The following is a 21,780-nucleotide window of genomic DNA, read 5'->3' on the forward strand; positions in this document are numbered from 1 at the left end:
TAGCGATTTGCGATAGCGATCGACTGATGGGAGCTTGTGGTGATCTGTAGCGTCGCAGGAATAGTCGGTACATCGGACCTATACGAACGAGAGATTTGCATTCAAAGAAATAATACACTGAGATAGTGAAAAAATGATGGCTCGAAATATGAAAAGCAACAAGGAAAATCATTGACGACGGACGGCCAGAAGACCGTCGACAGAGTTAATTGCGAAACGGAAAAAAGGTTTTGACAGAATCGGATGGAAAAGGTGATTTTAAGTGAATAATATTAAAAGGAAAATGTGAACAAAACGTTGCTGATCAATAGTGGCTAGTGAATATCAACTGTGTGCGATCAAGTGTGTGCTAATATTAAAAGCGATCAAACATGGATATGTCTGGAGGAAATGGCCTCAACATGAGGCCGTTTTTAAGCGGATATCCATTTCAAGGTAATTTGTTTTATGTGATCATAGCTTCGTCGAAGTTTAGTGCCAACGAATATTCAACTTGGACTTGTGGAACTTGTAACGAGTCACCACATTTTCATTTCAGCGGTTAATGTTGTAATTACAGCTTAAGTAAACTGATTTCAGACATAGTTTAAATGAAAAGGTTTTGCAACAGTTGTAATACAGTTAATGAATATTATTGCGCTTACTATATCTTTATTCCATTCATTTTTTTATTCCAAACACACAGTAGTGTGTTTTGTATTCCATAACAAAATGGACTCACAAAGACAAAGGGGAGAACTGTTTATATTAATACTAGAAAGAAGACGCGAGCTGTCGATATTACCCAACAACAAGTCAAAAACGATAATTCTCCGTAGGAAGATGCGACGGGTTTCTTAAGTCTGAAAAGTAAGCACCCTACACCTGTCTGCGTATGGTGAATATCTAACGGGATCGTTTGACGCCAGATTTGTGAAAGCGAAATAAATTCGTACTATCTCTAGTCATTCATATCACATTTGTACAGCGAACTCCAGAACAGTTCTTGTCAGGGTACAGTAAATGTAATGTAATTAGGTGCGCAGAAGTTATGTATGCCAGCGGCAGTGTTTTAAACATTCTAACAACTCTAAAGCTTTGGTAGCGGTCCTCGATCGAAAGAGCTCAACTTCCTTTCAAAACACAACCTAATCACGAACAGAATACACGATCAGAATGCAATAATAAGATTAACGCAGAATACAGTTTTCGTAGCAAGCTGTGTTATAAATCTGGTCTCGTTAGTAGTTAAAATAACAGACAATTTTAATAAGTAACAGCGCGAGATATAGTTTTAAAATGTTTTGTTATGTGTTTCTGATCGGGTAGACTTTTTCAATAATTCGTCATTGTAGGTGATATTTAAAACGATTTCTTCAACGTCGACTTCCGATTTTTTAAGCATGTAACACTATAGAAGGCCACAAATGCATTCTTGAAGGTACGAAAAAACAAGAATGTTCAAAGAACCTTAATTTTACAGACATGATACTAATATAGATCATTATAAATATGATAAAAATAAGTGGCTCTAGATGACTGCCATGCGTGACGCCGGGTGAGCTTAAAGTAAATACTAATTCCCGCTATGGTTTCCGGATTTCTGTGCTGTGTAATAATTTGACGAAAGTCTTTGAAAAGTTGATAACGCTTGGATCGTTCTTCACAAATAATTATGTGCTCGACTGGACTGTTAAATAAAGGATTAGAGTAAGGTGGGGTAAAAGTGCGCGTGGGGAAAAAGTGCGCATAGGACTTTGAGAAATACACAAGCGCTAGAACCTGCAACTCTGTATGGATTTAGTATATCATTAAGTCAACTAATCGCACATATAAGCATGAAAGGTTTGAATATAGTGGCTTGAAATTAAGGGGGAATGACCATTTTCGCTGCTTTGATGTAGTTTTTTGAATTTTGGGAATCATAAATTGGCTGTTTGAAAAAATCAGGATCAATAAAACTACAGTACCCTAAAAATCTTCAATATATGGTTCGTTGCTGGATATATTTGATTTGATGAAAAAAATTCAGTAATTTTCGTAACAATTTAATAAGTTAAAAAACTGACGGTGGGGTAAAAGTGCGCATAGCATATCCGCCCCAATAAAAAGACGCGTATGAAGCTTTTTATATAAAAATTGAACTAATTCTTCCATGATTTAAAGAAGGGACCAGTATCTTCAATAACTGCAAGCTCGCCGGTCAAATTACGACTGATATGAGATGTTTATTTATTTATTTTATTTTTCATCTGACCTACATGATCTACATGAAATATAGAATGAGGAAAAGCCCATTTGGAGTCCATCAAACAACCTCCAAATGCGCGTAAAAACCTCATTATTTTTTCACATATACATATTAAACAATATTACACATTACATTACATTACAATGTGTTACTAATAATACATCTAACAAATCAAAATCACTATCTAAATTACATCTTATGCACTAAGTTAGCCATTTAAGCCTATTTTAAAAACGTCACTTTATACAGAGAAGTCAAAACATTCATAAACATCATTAAATACGCTACACATCGCCCTTATGGGTTCATTCTGTCCATAATCAGTACTTTGATAGTCAAGTCTTAAAAAATTCCACAGTCTTATACTTCTAACGGGCACATTTACATTAATCTGAGAAAGTATATTTGGGGCATCTATTTCACCAGTTAGAACTTTCCCTACAAACACGGCTCTGGATATATTTCGCCTTTTTGAAAGAGGGTCCATGTCGAGCAGACGACAGCGTTCAATGTAAGGTGTCAACTCTATCGGGTTGCGCCATGGCAGGGTTTTAAGGGCATATCGGAGAAACCTAGCTTGTATAGATTCAATTCTGGTAATCCAGACATTTGTGTACGGGCACCAAATAACAGCTGAAGCTTCCAGGATGGAGCGTACAAGAGAGAAGTACAGTGTTCTCAGACAGTATGGGTCAGTAAACTCTTTGGCTATTCTAATGATAAAACCAAGGTTCCGGTTGGCTTTCGCAATGATGTGGGAATAGTGATCTCTAAACGTCAATTTAGAATCCAGCTGTACACCAAGGTCTTTGACAACTGACACTCTATCCAGTAGTTTCCCTGAGATAGTATAACACCACAAAATTGGATTTTCTCTGCGCGTGAAAGAAATTACTGAGCATTTGGATACACTGATAGTCAACCGATTTCCCGGAACAATACATTGCTTACTAGATTTTCAAATAACTTTGACCCCGCACAGAGAGAGGTTATGCCCCGATAATTTGCTATGTCCTGCTTATCACCTTTTTTAAAAACAGGAAACATAACCGATTTTTCCAACAAAGAGGAAACGTCCCTTGCGACAAAGATAGATTAAAAATCAGCTTTAGGGGAGCGGAAAGGGCACTCGCACATCTTTTTAAAATAATGGCAGGAATCCCATCAGGACCAGCCGAAGTCGAAGATTTCAATTTATCAATAGCAGCAACAATGTCTTCCTCCATAAAATGGATGTTACCTAGGTCCATCACACCTCGTAGTTCGATTTCAACCTGTTCTGGAGTAGTCGGAACGGTTTCAAATGCACTCGAAAAATGTTTTGTAAACAGATTACAGATACCGCGAGTCGTGCTAGAAGTTTCATTTGCCAAAATCATACTAGAAGTAAATCCACTCTCTTTACGCTTCTCATTTACAAAATACTAGAAACGTTTGGGATTTCGCTCAAGATCAGATTGCGTTTGTAATACATGCCGAGAGTATAGGAAGCGGTTATAAGGATAATTGTTGTTGCTAGCATATATGAATTCCCGCTTTGTATTGGGATTTCGTCGGTTGGTGTAGTGCCGAAGCGCGGCTGCCCTCAGTCGTTTAAGTTCTCGGAGACGTCGATTGGACCAAAGTGGTTTTGGTTTAGGACGCGGGGCTGGGACATATATTTCAAACAGTTGGGTCAAGATCGATGAGAACTTTTCTACTGCGTCATTTACATCGGTTGCGTTATTGAGCAAAGTCACCCAGTCAATCGTTTGCAGTGAGTTGTTGAGTCCAGGAAAATCGGTTTTTGAAAAGTTATACTTCAAATCGTCAAGAATCTCGTCAAAAATAACCTGTCCAGGACAGGTCTGCTCAACTAAGAGGGAAGGGTGATGCGAATCTATTTCAACGAGTGGCTCATCTGCACGATAGACATGGCAGTTCTTGTATGCATCTTCATTTACAAACAGAAGATCTAACGTGCGATTTAGTCTGTTCGTGATCGTACACATTTGCAGCATGTTGAGTAATGATATCCCGTCTAGTAAAGCAACGCTAGATCTCGAAAGGGATGAGTCGGAACGGTCGGCGTAAGCATAACCGAAAGAAGTCGTTTTCCCTACAAGACCAAGCTGGTTGTAATCTCCAAATAACAAATGAGAAGCTTGGGGTTCTAGCGAATTAGTAATGTCAAGTGCGGATTGAATATGGTTCTGAATAACGTTTATATTATCTGCGGAGTCCGGAGGGAGGTATACGACATCCACGCATGTGTTAGTACCATGGCTATTAAGGTTTACCCAGAGTTGTTCTATGCCGTTACTGTTAAAACTTTTTTGTTTAGACGCTAACCGATTAGAAACAGCTATAAGTACACCCCCGCTCCTTTTTTACCAGAAATGACTGGGTCACGATCGTTACGATAGACCGTATATCTAGGTCCAAACAGCTTCAGGGAATTGATTTCGTCGTTCAGCCATGTTTTTGTCAGGATAATGTTTATTTATTTATTTATTTCAAGTCGTCAATCAGATGTAGACCGGTTTCTTACAATAATTATTAAACTAACTTAATACTAGTTAAAATTTTGGTTTACTTTAAACTGCTGCTTAAGTTTTGTTTTCGACATAGTGAAGTCAATGCTTTCGCAATGTTTGTTGTAAATATTCATCATTTGGTTTAAAGGGCCAAACTTGGCGTAATTAGTGCGATGGCGAATTGTACAAAAGATGCTGCGGTTACGTAGTTGTCGAGAAGGAGCATAAAAAATTAGTTTCGATAAAAGTTCGATTGAATCAATACGATGTGATACAATGTCGTTTACAAATGATACCATAGAAAATTCACGACGATCTTTCAAGGTTTGAATGTCAATTAGCATGCACCGTGCTTCATAAGATGGCAAATGTAGTCCAGTCCAACCTAGTTTACGAAGAGCGAACATCAAAAACTGCTTTTGTACTGATTCTATCCGGTTTGCATGCGTTGCTGAAAAGGGCGACCAAACTATGCTACAATATTCTAGTGTTGAACGCACATAGGCTACATATAATGTTTTTATTGTGTAGGGATCTTGGAAATTATAGCTGAAGCATTTAATAAAACCTAGTGTGCTGTTTGCTTTGTTAATTATTGTGTTATAATGATCTATGAATGTTATTTTGGAATCTATAATAACTCCTAGATCTCTTATTCTGTCACACTTTTCTACTTGTTGATTTCCCAATAGGACTCTATTGTTCTGTATATTATTCTTTCTACTCAATGTTATGGAATTACATTTTTTTACATTCAGTTTCAGAAGGCTTTTATTACACCATGTATAAAATATATTTACTTCGTTTTGAAATGTCTGAAAGTCTTCACCATTTCTTATTTCTAGAAATAGTTTCATATCATCAGCATATATAAGAACTTTTACATTTTTTAGAATGAAGGAAATGTCGTTAACAAATAAAATAAAGAATAGCGGGCCCAAATGAGACCCTTGAGGGACTCCTGATGTAACTTGAATTGGGATTGATTTTATCCCTTTAAATCGAACAGCTTGTTCACGATTTGTAAGATATGATTGTACCCATGTAAGAAGTCCTGGCTCAAACCCTATTTTTTCTAATTTAAAAAGTAGCATGGGTATGTCGATGCGATCAAATGCTTTGCTAAAATCTGTATAAAGAGCTTCAACGTGGTTTCCGTTATCCATTGCTGTTAATGTGTAGTTAATGAATTCGAGTAGATTTGTACTTGTAGAACGCCCTTTGAAAAAACCATGTTGCACATGGGTAATTCTGTTCTTGATTTGGTGGAATAAATTTTCATTAACAATCGCCTCGAAAATCTTGGGAATGCACGAGATGATAGCTATTCCACGATAGTTACGCACATCGGATTTTTTACCATTTTTAAAAATTGGAACTAGGAAAGAGCTTTTCCATGTTTTAGGAAAACAACCTGATTCTAGAGACATGTTAAAAAGCCAAAATAAAGGAGCGGTAAGTTCTATTGACAAAGTTTTTAGAAACACCGGTGGAACGCCATCAGGTCCAGGGCTTTTAGAGCTATCCAAGTTTTTTAAGGCATCCACGATTGTATGTACTTTTATCTGTTTAATGTTAATATCTCTTGAAAGTTCTGGGAGGAATGAAAAGTATTCACGCTCTCGATCCTTCTCTGAAAATGTAGTGTAAACTTCCTGGAAGAATGTTGCAAAAAGATTGCAGATTTCCTCTGAGTTATCGCCTACCTTTCCATCAAGATGCATTTCTGTTGGGAAATAATCCGATTTTATTTTAGTTTTTACGTAATTAAAGAAGTTTTTTGGACAAGTTTTTATATTGCGTTCTGTTCTTGCATTGTACTCTTCAAACGCGATATCAATGGCAAGGTTCAATTGATCGCATAGATTTAAATAGTTTGTTAAGTTATCTTCGCTGTTGTATTTTTTGTAGATTTTGTGTGCTTTCTGCTTACGATTTTTTATATTTTTGATTTCTCTATTAAACCAGATGGGATGTTTTGAGTTATAGTGAACATCGTGCTCTGCGTCGGATACAGCTACGAACAGCTCATCGATCTTTGTGCGTAGTCCTCTCCCGTTCTGGTAGTATATTCTGAGCTGGGAACGGGTATTCATTTGAAGGGAGGCAGTATCTGTATGTCTAGCTTCGGAGGAACATATACATTCCTGGCATTGACCTGGAGAAACAGTTGTGGTGTCTTCATAATTTGAGTCACGGATAGCTAGATGGAAGTCTGCTACGGAGTCGGAAGTATGTTGTCCAACGGTAGACTGGAACCGAAAATTACTTTGAGGGGGTGCAGTATCAAAGGTAGCTTCTAGAGGACATATACCCTCTTTGGCTTTACCTGGAGGAACAGTTGCGAGTTCATCATCGTTTGGATTGCAGATTGCTGGATGAATATCAGCTACGGAACCGGGAAAAACAGCATCAGCATAACTGATTCCTAGGAAAATATAGAGTGCCGAAATCTCAGAGTAATTAAAAAAGAAACAAAAAACAATGAATAAGTAAATAAAGATGTATTTCCAATATAAACACCATATTCGCAAGAATTCTTGTAGTGATCCACCCAACTATGACAAATAATGATGTTACGAGGGGTGACAGTTTGATCATGAACGACATTGTCTAAAAGATAAAACATCCAAGTTCTTTCAACATAATGGAAAACTGAACAACATCAACCGAGGTAGAGGTAGGAGTACTTTTAAGTTATGAAGGAGGAGTAAGAGGGGATGGATATCCTAAAATTGATTAGTTTAATTTAAGGGCGGTAATAAATCGGCTATTTAATCAGTACGCACTTTTGCCCCGTGCTATGCGCACTCTTGCCCCGACCATGGAGCAAAAGTGCGCATTTGAGTATTGTTGACTTTGGTCAACCGTTTGACAGAAGGTAGTTTCCGGAATCGTAATCCCCAATAAAACGCTCGGGTTTTGTAACGGGAGATTATAATTTTCCTATCGAGAAAACAATAAGTTCTACTGTAATTTTATCTCGCATTTTCGCATAGTTATAAGTTTAGATAAGTAGACCGTAACTAAATATACATATATAACTCATATGTGTAAGTATAAATATTGTATGGTATGCGCATTATAATTTCATATCTAAATTACTCACGTTTAGTCCTTTTCTGCCTCTCGTCTATTCGAATACGATCAGGGAATTCTGACAGGTTTTTGGTCGATAAGCTGTTCGAATAAATTCAATTTATAATATCCTGCCTTAGTTCTGTTCATATTTCTTACCGAATCGTAGCAAGGAGCGAATGGAGAATTCTGCTAGTGAGCTGGCTATTATGTTAACCTAATTTTAAGAGTAATGTAAGTAGTAATTTTAAAGTAATTTCAGATTAAATTCTTACCGTTTTTATATGTAGAAATAAGGTAGATTTTAAGGCACTTTTAAGCACTAGTTAGATTAATTTTAAATTCAATTAATTTAATATAATTAACTTCGATAAATATATTTTTAGCAATTGGCTTCCTACACTGGGACGAATAGAATCTTTTTGCTTACTCACCGCGATGACAGTTTGACAGTCGTACCCAAGATGTTACCTGTCACCTCCAGGTGAGCTCCGTCGTTGACTGAGTTAGTGTGCGAGGACCAATGTGTTGGAATATCAAGGTGCGCTAGCCGAGTAGAGTCGGGTAACAAGTATTCATAAGAAAATAATTATTTCTCGGATTACAAGCAAAACCAAGAGATATCTAGTATTACGTTTTGAAGATGTATGATGAGAGTATTAATTTGTTATCATGCCGATTTTATAGTGCTTTTCTACCAATAGTTATTTTACGAAAACTGTTAGGTGCGCACTTTTGCCCCACCTTACTCTATGTATGAAACAAACATCTTTCGTTTCTCAGAAAACGTGTGGATGTATTTTAAAATTTTATTCTAAGGAATTTCTTGCTTTTTAAAAGAGGTAGATAATTATTATCTCAATCGTTCGCCAACTAAGAACAAATAGTACAACAATAAGTTTTTAATTTCGTAATTGTAATCACAAATGAATTTTCGGAATCGATCATAGGACACTGAATTCCCGGATCTTGATCAACATTTCTATTGCCGCTAAACTTCAAATGCATGACTCGTCGGCTGGAGTCAGGTGTTATTTAACTAAAAGTTTTTTTTTTCGGATTTATACCCAGCCGGTTGAAGACGTCGAATTTGCTATTAATAATTTCGATTATGACCAAAAGGATTTTGTTCGAGCCGGTAAACAAATCGATTGCAAATTGAACAATTTTACAAATTGATCTGATTGTTTCACAAAATCAATGAAATTTTTTGGGCAGCTTCAGAGATTTTATAATTTACAAACAATTATAACCGAAAGGAAATAGAGTTTCGGATAATTTGTTACGCTATACCTTTAGTTTCAAATTTTTCATACATTGTGAGCGCTAAAACGATTAAAATAATATTGGAATTAATCACTTGAACCTTTTATTCAATGTACAATCGCAATGCTATATCGGCTCACGTGTCTGAACTATTCTATAAAATTTATCACGAAATTGCCATCTCCAAATTAGTAAATCTTAGCTTTAGTATACTACTTCTACAAATATTCCATTCTTATGTCATTAACCATCTTATCATTGTGAAAGCAAGCGATGACTACTCTCAGCTGCATTTGTTATTCCGCAAGGATATAATGTCGGACCATTTCTATTCGTTCTATACATCAGCGATGGGAATTATCAACTTAACGATTCACGATTATCGTATAGCGAAGACTTCACAAACTTCAACCGAATTAAAAGGCTAACGGAAGCGAAATTTGGCAATTATATTTCTATATTTCTCTTTTTCTTTTAATCAAGGGATTAGAAAACTCGAAAAGTTATTTTAGAGACAAAGATTTGCAGATAGAACAGCAGTTCGAAGAACAAAGTATAGAAAAGTGTTGAATAGGCTCATTTGAACAAACTTAAAGTTTCTTCAAAAACTAACTCTTTGTCATCTGTGAGAGCCGGGATGTTTTGGTATTTCGGTCGAATGCAAATCATCCCAGCCTATTTATTTATTTATTTCTCCTTGTTGTCATCGGACTAGTAGTCTTAATGACATCATTGGGTTGAGGAAAAGACTACTGGAGTTGATCATCAACAAATTTAACTTCTCAAGAAGGAAAAAAACATAATCTTTTTGATAAGTGTACAAATATACAAAAAACAATTTGCATGGTGAGTAGCCCGGCACATAGATTCACTTTTTTTCGGAAAACCACTCAATCGAACGGTAATTGGCTCCAGAAGCCCCATTTCAAATATAAACTTGTTGGGATGCTTCTGGATTACTCGCAAGAGTTTTTAAGTTTGTGTTTTAAAATACACGAAATATCGGCAAAGGGAAACAACAAATTCAGTAAAAAATGACATCATATGTATCCTAAAATCCCTCTCGAAATCGATGTATAGCAGAAGATAAATGGATCAACATTGCAGAAGACTGCAAATTAATCCGACTTTGTGGTAAAAATATATTCTAATATAACGTTATATGCTGTCTCTCATTCTCGCACGTGATTAGAATAGATCATTTTCAAAAATTCTTTTGATATTCGAAGTTAAATAACTTTTTCCGGTAACCTTCTATGATCATGCAACTTTCAACAGATTTGTTCGTTATTAAAAACTACACTACCTGAAGTTTTGAGGTATGCCGAGTAACTGTGGGAGTTTTTATTGAATTTTGATTTTTTATTTTCGATTTTCCGTATATTTCATATATAGAAACTTCTAATCTCTTGGGAGTAAACTAGAGCTATAGGAGAAAGCTCATATTTGTCATATGGCTTGTAGAGCAATTACCACTTGATTTAAAAGTGTTCCGAAAAAAGTTAAAAAATGATTCTGATCTAATGGTCAGCTATATGGAAGTTGGATCTTAGTATACATGAATTTCAAAGCTGCATTCGATCGTGTAGATCAATGTCTGCTACTGTTAAAAATAGAGCGGCTGGACACTTCGTCAGATTTCGTAGAATGGCTTAAATCGAATCTCTTAAATCGTTTTCTATCTGGGAAACTAGGAAATAACGGGTCATATAACTTCTTCAATTTGTCGGGTGTGCCTCAAGGGAGCAATCTCGAACCATTGCTTTTTCTTTGTTTTTCAACGACGTTTGTTATGTTTTACCTGCTGGGTGTAAACTCATATACGCTGATGATTTCAAACTATTTTCGATTGTGCAGTCAATAGAAGATTTCATGGAACTACAGCTTTTTGTAATTTGTATAGCTGTCTTTCAGCATGTCCAAGTGCTCTAAAATATCATTTGCACACATAAAAAACCCAATATTCTGAAGCTATACCATCTCTGGAAAAATGCTAGATAGAGTGACAGTTATCAGAGACTTCGAAGTCGGACTTGGACTCGCATATTTCTCGCCATAGCACAGGCAAATAGAAATCTCGGCTTCATTATAAGAATCGCCCACTGATCCTTATTGTTTGTGGGTACTGTATATTATTATCGATCTGTGCCCCGAGAAGTCTTAGATCGCACGACTTTTTTAGACTCGACTTTCAGCGCACCGAGGACGGTCATAACGAATCCATAAGGTGAATGTTTCATGTTTTCCTAGCCTCGAATAAGCTGAATAAATTATAGGAAATCAATATTCAAGTTTTCAAATCCGGGAAATGAGTAGAATGATTAATATAAATCAGATTAATAAAATAAATAAATCAAATTAGTTCAGCTCAAATTAAAATTGATCAATATTCAAAAAATATAAAATTATAGAATAAATTAAATTGTTTCCAACAAACAAATTGGATGAAATGAATAAAAAGAATGCCTGAAGATAATTAATAAAATTAATAATATGAAGAAACTGAATAAAATATATGAAATGGAAAAGTGAGAAAATAATAAAATAAATGAATTTAATAACAGAAATAATTGTTACATTAACTGAGAATGGTGCAAAACCGGTAAAAATCCCAAAAAGTCGATACTTGTCAAAAAAAGAAATTTTAAAATATATGGGGGAGTTACCACCGCCACACACTCCTGTTGAAATCCAGAATTATTAAAGTAAAAAAAACAATTAGTTTGGGTTAGGTTGACGATTTTCAGAGTAATGGCAAAACATTTCTATATGAGAGCATTCACGCAGATATGGGAAATATCTGCGTGAATGCTCTAACTTACCTGAAACTCCTGTACCGAAAGTCGGATCAGGATGAAATTCAACAGAAGCCAATTGAAGCATTGCATCAATTATTTAAAATTTGGAAGATGGTGGAAATTGGTCAAGAATTTTCTGAGAAATAAGTGTGGAATAACCTCCGAACATTGGAAAGTTCTCCGGGGCATACAGACCGTCCAAGGTGGTCAACAACTTCGGGCCTGTAAATTTAAGTAATTTAACACTTATTTAATAACTTTTGCATCATTTAGGTATCATTTAGGTATTACAAATTTATATGGGGATTTGCTGTATGATCGCACTTCTCAATCAGTAACTCCGGAACCGGATCAGAATTAAAATCAATAGCAATCTTTGTCTTTCATTTGAGACTACGATTGAAAAAACTGGTTCGGTCATCTCCGAGTAACCGATGTACAATTGTTGGCCATATACACATTCGCCGAACTCGACGAATGGTGGCCCTTCGGGCTTCTATTAACCCTAGAATGTTGCACTTGCGTTTTACACTATAGCACGTTGCACTGGGGTACAAATGTACCCCACGCTTTGATCGCAATTTTCGCAGGTAAAAATGCAAACAAAATAAATGTATAGTACGACATTTTCTTTTTTTTTTAATTGCAAAACATCTGTGTAAGTGAAAGTACGGAATTTATTAAACTAATGATACATAAATTGGCTTGAACAAAAAAAAAGTGAAAAAATTGGGGCTTTGACTTTTTTTACATAAATTACTATAATTTTGCAAATTTTTAACCGATTTAAAAAAAATTAAATGATTCTAAAAGTTGAAGGAATTGTCTAAAAACGAAATATAATCGAATTTCAATTTTGGAAAAGTGCAATTATTTGGAAGGGTGAAAGTTTAAAAATCGGGTTTCGGAAAATACCACGAAATGGGGTGGAAGTTGTAATGAAAAAATTATTTCTGACCAGTAATACATTAGTATTTCACGCAACGTTACTGTTACAGCAGTTACTGTGCGCAAATCATACTTGCGCGCCATTGTTTAGAAAAACTATAAAAAATAAACAATACAACAATAAAAATCAGCAAACGCGAGAATGATTTTTTTTCTGCTTCAAAATTAAATTAAATTAATTGAATAAATGTTTCAAAACGATTTTATAATACTAATTGTTACTTACGTAGTAAAACAATCAGTATTTTAACTGGTATTGCCACATTTCCACTGACAGCACAAAACCTGACAAAACGCTAACGACAACCGTACACTGGGGTACAAATGTACCCCACGCCAACTTTGACACCTGCTTCCACCAAAGCTATAAGCATACCACCTTTTCCTACTCTTGCTAGGAACTCTAAATTGAATTATGGTTAGGGTCCAAGGTCGATAAGGGCTGCATTCTCGTCTTCACACGGCTCCAAAGAAGGCGTGAGGTACATTTGTACCCTAGTGCAACGTTCTAGGGTTAAATTGTGTCTAATTAATATTCTAGATGAATTAAATAAAGCGAATATTTTGCCCGTTAGATACCACCTAAAACTCTTCAATTGCATATGACTTCAATTGAACCGCTCTCAGTATAATGTGGTAAATGTGGGCAACTCAAACCATCGCTATATTATACTTGCATCTCCCATCAAGAGTTCAGTGGTTCTTTGGGTGACTTTTTTTCTCGGACCTAAGTATTCTTAGTTTTCAAATGATATATTTAAACATATGTTTCAATCAAAATTGAATAGTTACGAAAAGTTTAAAAAACGCTCGTGGTAGGTCTCTTATCAAAATATTCATCTTCAAACATACTACTTACTCCTTCAATTTGAGATACCAAAGGATTTCCTTAATTACAGTACGAGAGACTGAGGAGACTTCATCCCTGGGTGACTTGATCCCATCATCGTAACTCAAAAGGTGCATTAGAAAATATTAATTGAATATACTTGAAGGTTACGTAGTTCTATCTAAACATAAATTTCTTTCATACAAAACAAGAAACTAAAAATGTGTAACCAAATTTTCATCGATTTAAAAAAAATCTCAGAAGAACTGAAGAAGCTTTATTTTTGCCAGAAAATAACAAAAATAATTTGTTGAAATTAAGCAAAAACCGATTGATGCCCTGAAGACTATTGAAAATTTCGCTTTTCATAGCATCACTGCTGCTGACGGTCGAATTGTATACAAAATCCTTAATTTTCTCTTATCATGTACAAAAGAAGACTCAATTTATCCTTCAAAACTCTCACGAAGTGGCCAAACAGTATAGATAAATGATTTAGACACATTAAGAGAAGATCAAAACAAAATTGCATATAATTGGACAACCAACAGCAGTGGTGCTAGAAAAAATGAATATTTTATCAATCTTTAGAGCATCAATCGGTTTCTACTTAATAACTTTTTTCTGAAGCGTCCGATCGTTTCGAAGTTTTTGAGACTTTATTTCTTTGTTAAATTTCCTACAAAAGCCACATAACGGTTTATTTTTAGGAAGCAATGGGCGACTCCTGGAGGAATTATATTGTGAATGTTAATATAACATTTTGTTTATAACGTATATTGTATATAAATTATATATAAACACATTTTATGTTATAAACCTGCGCACATAAATGGTCATCCAAAAAATTAATCCCACTATATCCTGTTACTATATAATATTTAATTTATTCTTGGAATAATAGAGTATCGGAATAGCAAAATTAGGTTGCCAAAAAGTTCCTTTAAAAACAGAAATCTTTGATGAAAAATTATATGGAAAATTATGTTAGAAGTCAAAACATTGATTTTACAGTATTGGTCCTATCGACAAATAGTTGTAATTTGGTAGTACATACAAGTTTGTACAACATATAAAATTGATCCATTGAGATTTTAACATGGAAACGTCGAAACACCGATTTTAGGACAAATTTTCTAAAAACAAAAATTTCGTCTACAAAATTGAAACTGATGTCTGTGGAATCTTCCACAATGTTATTAAAAAGAAAATATTCTACCACTTTGACGAAGACATCATCTACCCCCTAAAAATTTTCTGCAACCTATTTTTGTTCGAGTACTCTACTTTAATCAAATCCAGAATTTTTTGATTGACAAAGATGCAGAATAATATTGTGAACATATCCAACAAAGAAATGCTGGTTCTAAAATGAAATCTTAAGTCTCAAATAACTTTTTACCCACCTTTTTGGATTGGTTCCACTAAGGGGGAATAGCCACTTTAAGTCACTTGAAGGAAACTCCAGAAGGTTCGATATGAGTTTGACGCATCCTTCTCAAAACAAACCTTTCAGGTGGGTTATCCCTTGAGGGCCAAAGTCATTTATTTTCGAATTTTATGAAAATTTTCTCATAGCTTCAATACTTTACTGTTATAATTTTGAGAGGATTTTCGCAACGATATTTTAAAACAGTAATGCACATTTAAGGATTTAGCGCATGTAGCGAAATTGTTTAGCACTTGACTGGACATTTTTTAATTGGAAATCCCGTGGAATGCGCGCAAGGGTCTCTGCTTTCCTAAGGGGCTGCCCGACCTCTCCTAGATTCCCTCATAGCAAGAATAAGTAGTACAGATCTCCCTATTATGAATGTGGGAAACCGGCCTACCTTTGCGAGGTCTAGGAGAGAGGAGGTGTTAGACATAACGCTTTGCTCTGAAAGAGTTTTGCATGAACTCTATCCAATCATAAATATATATTTTTTGATTATCTTGATGTCACCCTCAACGTGGTAACGTATTGTAATCCCAAATCTGCAAACTAGAACCTCTTCTATTCTATTCTATTCTAACCCTTACACAGCCAGTATTGAAAAGCATCCTGGAAAGCACTGCAGTTAATGTTTAGAGTTTTTCTTGTCAACATTAATATTTGAAGCATATTAAAATATGTGGCAAATATTAAAACGGCCAGGCCTACTGTGCAGAATTGGGTTTGAAGATGTTTCAATATTATACGGCAATTGAATTATTCATTTAATGAACAATTCAACCAAAGAATCGTTTTGAAACTTGAATGAGGAAGAAACGAGGACAACCGTACCGACCGTTTCAGATTATAGAGGGTTGGGATAAAACGTTGGGAGTGACTTGGCTAAGAAGGTTAATGTCACTCTTTTGGTCCTTTGGGGTGGGAAACAAACTGCAAACTGGAACGCCTTTTTGAAAAACTTGGCGACTGAATTTCATAGATATTTTTCGACAATTAGTCAACTAGATGACTTGGATGCTGTCGTTGATACAAGAAAAACTCATTCATAGTAGCATCCAATGGTGAAGCTTGTCCACTTCGTACTGTTGAATCAGGGATTGGTGGAGGGCTGCGCTTGAAAGAATGAACATGGCTATAAGAAGAGTTTGAACCGGCGTCAGCGTGTCAGAAATGTCTTAGATCTGTATACTGGGCTGGCTGGCAAAACCTATGCACTAATGGCTGAAGTCTGACCGAGATTAGCAGGTTAAATAAAATTCTCTCAAAATCGAGATATTTTCAGATGAACTCCTTAAAAACAAGAGATAGTGTTTATGTGATGGACGAAAAAATATTGTTAATTGTCTCTTCGACGCACACTTTCCAGGTTTTATCGATCCGGAACTGAACAATGTTCACAGGATCCCATTATAGTGTTTCCGACTCGTGGGCGCTTGTACGTACACTGGTTACCACTGAATCGGTCAAGTGGGCGGTCGACAGCTTTGCTCCATACAAATCGTGCTACTGCAAAAAGGATTTGATATTCTCAAACATGTCTTGAAAAAGTTTATGCTTGTCAGTCCTGCTACCGTATATCCCGAAAACATGAAGGGAAATAACTGTTAGATTTATTCCCAAAGAGAGTACTCAAGCTATGATAAAGCCAAGAGTTTTGGACCTATCAGCTTAAGTTCTTTTCTACCAAAAGCTTTGGAATGGATTGTCGATCGTCACATCAGGAACCACTGCACAAAATGCATATCAGTGTGGGAAATCCACGATCACTCAGCTTCACAATGTTGTTTACAATATTGATAAGGCCTTCTCGCTCAAGCAATCTAGATCCTAGATATTGAGGGTGCTTTTTGACAATCTGTCCTTCCAGTCTATTCCGGAAGCGACGCGTGATCGTGGGGTATCCGCATGTATCTCGGGTTGGATGAAAGCAATGCTTAGTAACCGCATTCTTTGCTCATCACTGGAACAGGTAGAGGTAGGGTATTTGCGACTGTCCTCAGAGTGGCGTTCTGTCAACTTTGCTGTGTGAACCTGGTTGCCGACGGCTTGTTGAGGAAATTGAATGAGTTTGGATTTCCAACCTACGGGTTTGCTGACGATTACCAAATACTGGACTTGTGAGTTCAACGGTGTTTGAAATATGTTGCGCACTGTGAGGTCACTTTTAGATAAACTCGATATCTAAATAATAACGTTGATGTAGCGTGTTATAAAGAGCTGAAACTTCAGTTCTAGTTCTTAGATAGCCATGAACATTTGAATAAACGCTATTAAGGATGTGTAGTTCAAACATACGCATTTTTTCGATTTTTTGGCTCAGTACAAAATATATAGCACCTACATAGCGACATTCAGTTTTTTCATGGAATGCATTGAATGAAGAAGTTAAATATTTTATTCGCAAATATTAGTAATAAGTCGATTGTGCGCCTATTTTAAAGAGCTTTTTTACGCTTTTCTATTGATTTAATTTGACTTTCGATATTACTCGCTGTGATGTTGGCACATGCTAATTTGATCGATAGAATATCCGAAAAGGGAGTTCTTAGAGTCGTAAGAAATGTCATATCACACTGTTAAGTGGATTAAAAGCGGTTTTCTTCATATATCTTTATAATTTTTCCCAATCAAATTTCAATCGGATTAATATTGGTCGATTTGTCATAGGGTCACAGGGTCAGTGATATGAGAAATATAGTGGTTGATTCAATGATGATTGCTTTTTGGTCTGTTCAAATTGGAGATTTGATCAGTAATGTCCAGGGGCCCGAAAGGCCTTAAGACGGCTCTAACAATACCTGATTATACGCATTGTCATGGTACAGCAGCACAGACTGCTCAGAAAAATAATGATGTTTTTTAAACTGGGTTGATTCCTAGTCCCACCAGGAGTACTTGCTCCAAATTTGAAGCAAATCGAACGAGTCTAGCTACCGGACCAACGCACAATGGGAAAAAACGAAGAAAAAAATACATTTAAATCAGTAACTTTGAAACACCTCATTGGAACATCATCACTTGAACCATTTTAGGAAGAACAAAATCTGAGAATTCAAATGGCTTTATTCATACATTGGGAAAAATAAGGGAAGTTTGGGTTTTGGGGTATTTAAACCCCAAAATCACCTATTTATATCTCTGATTCACGCTGAAAATCATACATAAATTGTACCGATTATTACGTAAACAAACCTCAGAAAGCTTATAAAAGTATTTTCATCTTGGGTAGAATACGGGAAGTTGGGGTTTTGGGACATTTTGTCGTTCGTATTACAGTATTTCAACTATTCTTGGTATTATCTATAGACTATTCTTCAATAAATGTACATGCAATGCAATATTTTTAATGTTGAAACACTCAGTATCTGATCCAAAAGTTGTTTCATTATTGGTGAAATACAGGAGGTTTGGGATTTGGGACCTTTTGATTCAGAAATCTTATTGTGTTAATAAACACCTGAATCGCTATTATTTACTAACGAAGTCGTATGTAAAATATCACCTTAATTGGAAAAAATCTCAGAAATTTCCTGAGGTGGCTTGAGTTTAAATATAAAACAGGAAATTAGGGTTTTGTGACACTTAAACCCCAAAATCACCTATTTTTGCCTTTCTCATATAGAAAGGTTATGCAATCACTCTGAAAAACGTTAACCTAATCCCGGCCCGGAGGGCCGAGTGTCATATCCCATTCGACTCAGTTCGTCGAGATCGGAAAAAGTTTATATGTGTGTGTGTGTATGTATGTGTGTGTATGTGTGTGTGTATGTGTGTGTATGTGTGTGTGTATGTATGTGCGTATGTGTCAAATAATGTCACTCATTTTTCTCAGAGATGGCTGGACCGATTTGCCCAAACTTAGTCTCAAATGAAAGGTGCAACCTTCCCATCGGCTGCTATTGAATTTTGGATCGATCGGAATTCTGGTTCCGGAATTACGGGTTTCAGAGTGCGGCCACACAGAAATTTCTCATATAAACTATAGGAAAAATTAAAAATAGAATTTTTATTTTTGATGCTAAATGTATTCAAGGTGCATAAAACGTCGAGATTTGATGCAAACACGAAAAAAATTTGACGAAGATTCACTTGTTTGGATTTTGCACATTTTTGCCTTTCTCATATAGAAAGGTTATGCAATCACTCTGAAAAACGTCAACCCAATCTCGGCCCAATTTTTTTTTCGACTCGCTTAAGGTTTCTGGATTTTAACAGGGGCGTAGTTGATGGTTTGCGGAGAGGGGTTACACTCCCCCTCTACTGTTCACTCCCCTCCTTTAAAAATCTCCTTAAATCACCCCAGACCACCACCTCATACCCCTCCCTTTCAACCCCATCATCTTTAAACCACCACTATATTACAAAGCATACCAATTTAAGCTGGGGAGTCATTCGTTCATGGAACTTTCGCCCTCCTCACATACCCATCCCCGCATGACAAAATGAGTTAGCAAGCAGATAACATTGATCTAATGCTGATTAGGCTAATGGAGTATGATATTTTTTTGTTTCAAGTGTTTCACCGTCGACACGTAGCTCATCAAGTTCGTGGCTGGCATGCCATTGTGTATAAGTGCAAAGTGTACTAAGAATGTAATGGACATTTCCACAATTATGTTGAACATAAAAAGCCTCCGTGCCATAGTTTAGAGAAATGAGAAAGGCACAATTGCACCGCTAGGTGGATTAAAACAGGTTTTTATAAAACAGTTTACATCTCTGATTCATACATGAATTGTATCGATTATTACGTAAACAAACCTCAGGACGCTAATAAAAGTATTTTCATACATGAATTGTGATTTTGGGGTTCAAGTTTCACAAAACCCTAATTTCCTGTTTTATATTTAAACTCAAACCACCTCTGTTAATTTCTAAGAATTTTTCCAATTAAGGTGATATTTTACATACGACTTCGTTAGTAAATAATAGCGATTCTGGTGTTTATAAATACAATAAGATTTCTGAATCAAAAGGTCCCAAATCCCAAACCTCCTGTATTTCACCAATAATGAAACAACTTTTGGATCAGATACTGAGTGTTTCAACATTAAAAATATTGCATTGCATGTACATTTATTGAAGAATAGTCTATAGATAATACCAAGAATAGTTGAAATACTGTAATACGAACGACAAAATGTCCCAAAACCCCAACTTCCCGTATTCTACCCAAGATGAAAATACTTTTATTAGCTTTTTGAGGTTTGTTTACGTAATAATCGGTACAATTCATGTATGATTTCCAGCGTGAATCAGAGATGTAAACTGATTTATAAAAAATAGGTGATTTTGGGGTTCAGGTGTCACAAAACCCTAATTTCCTGTTTTATATTTAAACTCAAACCACCTCAGTTAATTTCTGAGATTTTGTTTTCAATTAAGGTGATATTTTACATACGACTTCGTTAGTAAATAATAGCGATTCAGAAATTTATTAATACAATAAGATTTCTGAATCGAAAGGTCCCAAATCCCCTACTTCCCGTATTCTGCCCAAGATAGAAATACTTTCACTAGCTTCCTGAGGTTTTTCTACGTAATAATCAGTACAATTCATGTACGATTTCCAGCGTGGATCAGAGATATAAGGTTTTACATTTCTTATAAAAGAAATGTATAGAATTCGCTCAAACTTTCAAGATTTTTTCCGAGGCCCGGAGGGCCGAGTCTTATATACCAATCGACTCAGCTCGACGATTTGGGACAATGTCTGTGTGTGTGTGTGTGTCTGTGTGTGTGTGTATGTAACGGACAAATTCTCATTCGTGTTTCTCAGTAATGGCTGAACCGATCTTATCCAAACCAATTTTAAATGAAAGAACTAAAAAACAGTATGAACGCTATTAATTTGTTTTTGATTCTGATGTTTAGTTTTCAAGATATGAATATTTGAATGCGTAAAAATGGCGTTTTTTGCAGTTTTTTTAAATTATCTGCCGAAATTGACTATACAGATTAACAAATCATATGTTTTTAGACAGCTTTAACGAATACCTTTCGAACAAGCTATAGATTGTTGAAATCGGACTATTATCAAAAGAGATATTTATCATTAAATGCGGACGAAAGATTTTTATCATTTCCCATTGCCAGAAATATGACCAAAAACATGTAATCTATTATTAACGCCAAAACGGCTTATTTTAGGTCAATAGTATCTTCGGAGAATTTACTGGAGGTAATATGCCCTTTCTTTTGGTATTATGCTTTTGCTGATTAATCCCCCTATGAGTGAGATATTTTCACAAATTTTCTTGAAAGTGATTATATCGAAATGATGTCTTCAGCAAATTTGTAGCTCTTACTTTTGCGAATAACTTTACTGAAGATTTCAAATATCTATTTTGAATACTTTAAAAGTTATGGCTTGTTGTTTGTTGATTACTCTTTGTCGCCTATATGTTGTTCAATATAGTAATAATCCATTGAAATAAGCTAAACATTATTTCGATAAAACGAATTTTGTATTTCATTTTACTATCTACAACCGCTAGAAATAATCACCGAACACTTCCAAGTTGTCTGGAAGGAACTTGATAACTTATCAGTACAAAAATGTTCATTTGTGCGAACCTTCTGACTGCAATTTTTCTAACTTATAACCATCGGATCGATCTGAAACATATCGGAAAATGAAAAGCGAAATAAATAACTCCAAGCAACGGCGTAGCCAAGAG

At 35.6% G+C, this 21,780-nt stretch overlaps 1 protein-coding gene across 1 annotated transcript in view; it reads left to right on the forward strand.

Annotated features, from left to right (window-relative positions):
- Positions 1–366: 366 nt before the first annotated feature.
- Positions 367–21,780, forward strand: part of LOC131689815 (protein gooseberry-neuro) — a 166,499-nt gene continuing 145,085 nt past the window's right edge. Inside the window, exon 1 of the mRNA XM_058975126.1 lies at positions 367–435. Within this exon, the coding sequence (XP_058831109.1) occupies positions 372–435 (64 nt within the window). The 5' untranslated portion in view covers positions 367–371. The remainder of the gene's footprint in view (positions 436–21,780) is intronic.

Source organism: Topomyia yanbarensis, chromosome 3 (assembly GCF_030247195.1).
Source record: "Topomyia yanbarensis strain Yona2022 chromosome 3, ASM3024719v1, whole genome shotgun sequence".
NCBI classification, from domain to species: domain Eukaryota; kingdom Metazoa; phylum Arthropoda; class Insecta; order Diptera; family Culicidae; genus Topomyia; species Topomyia yanbarensis.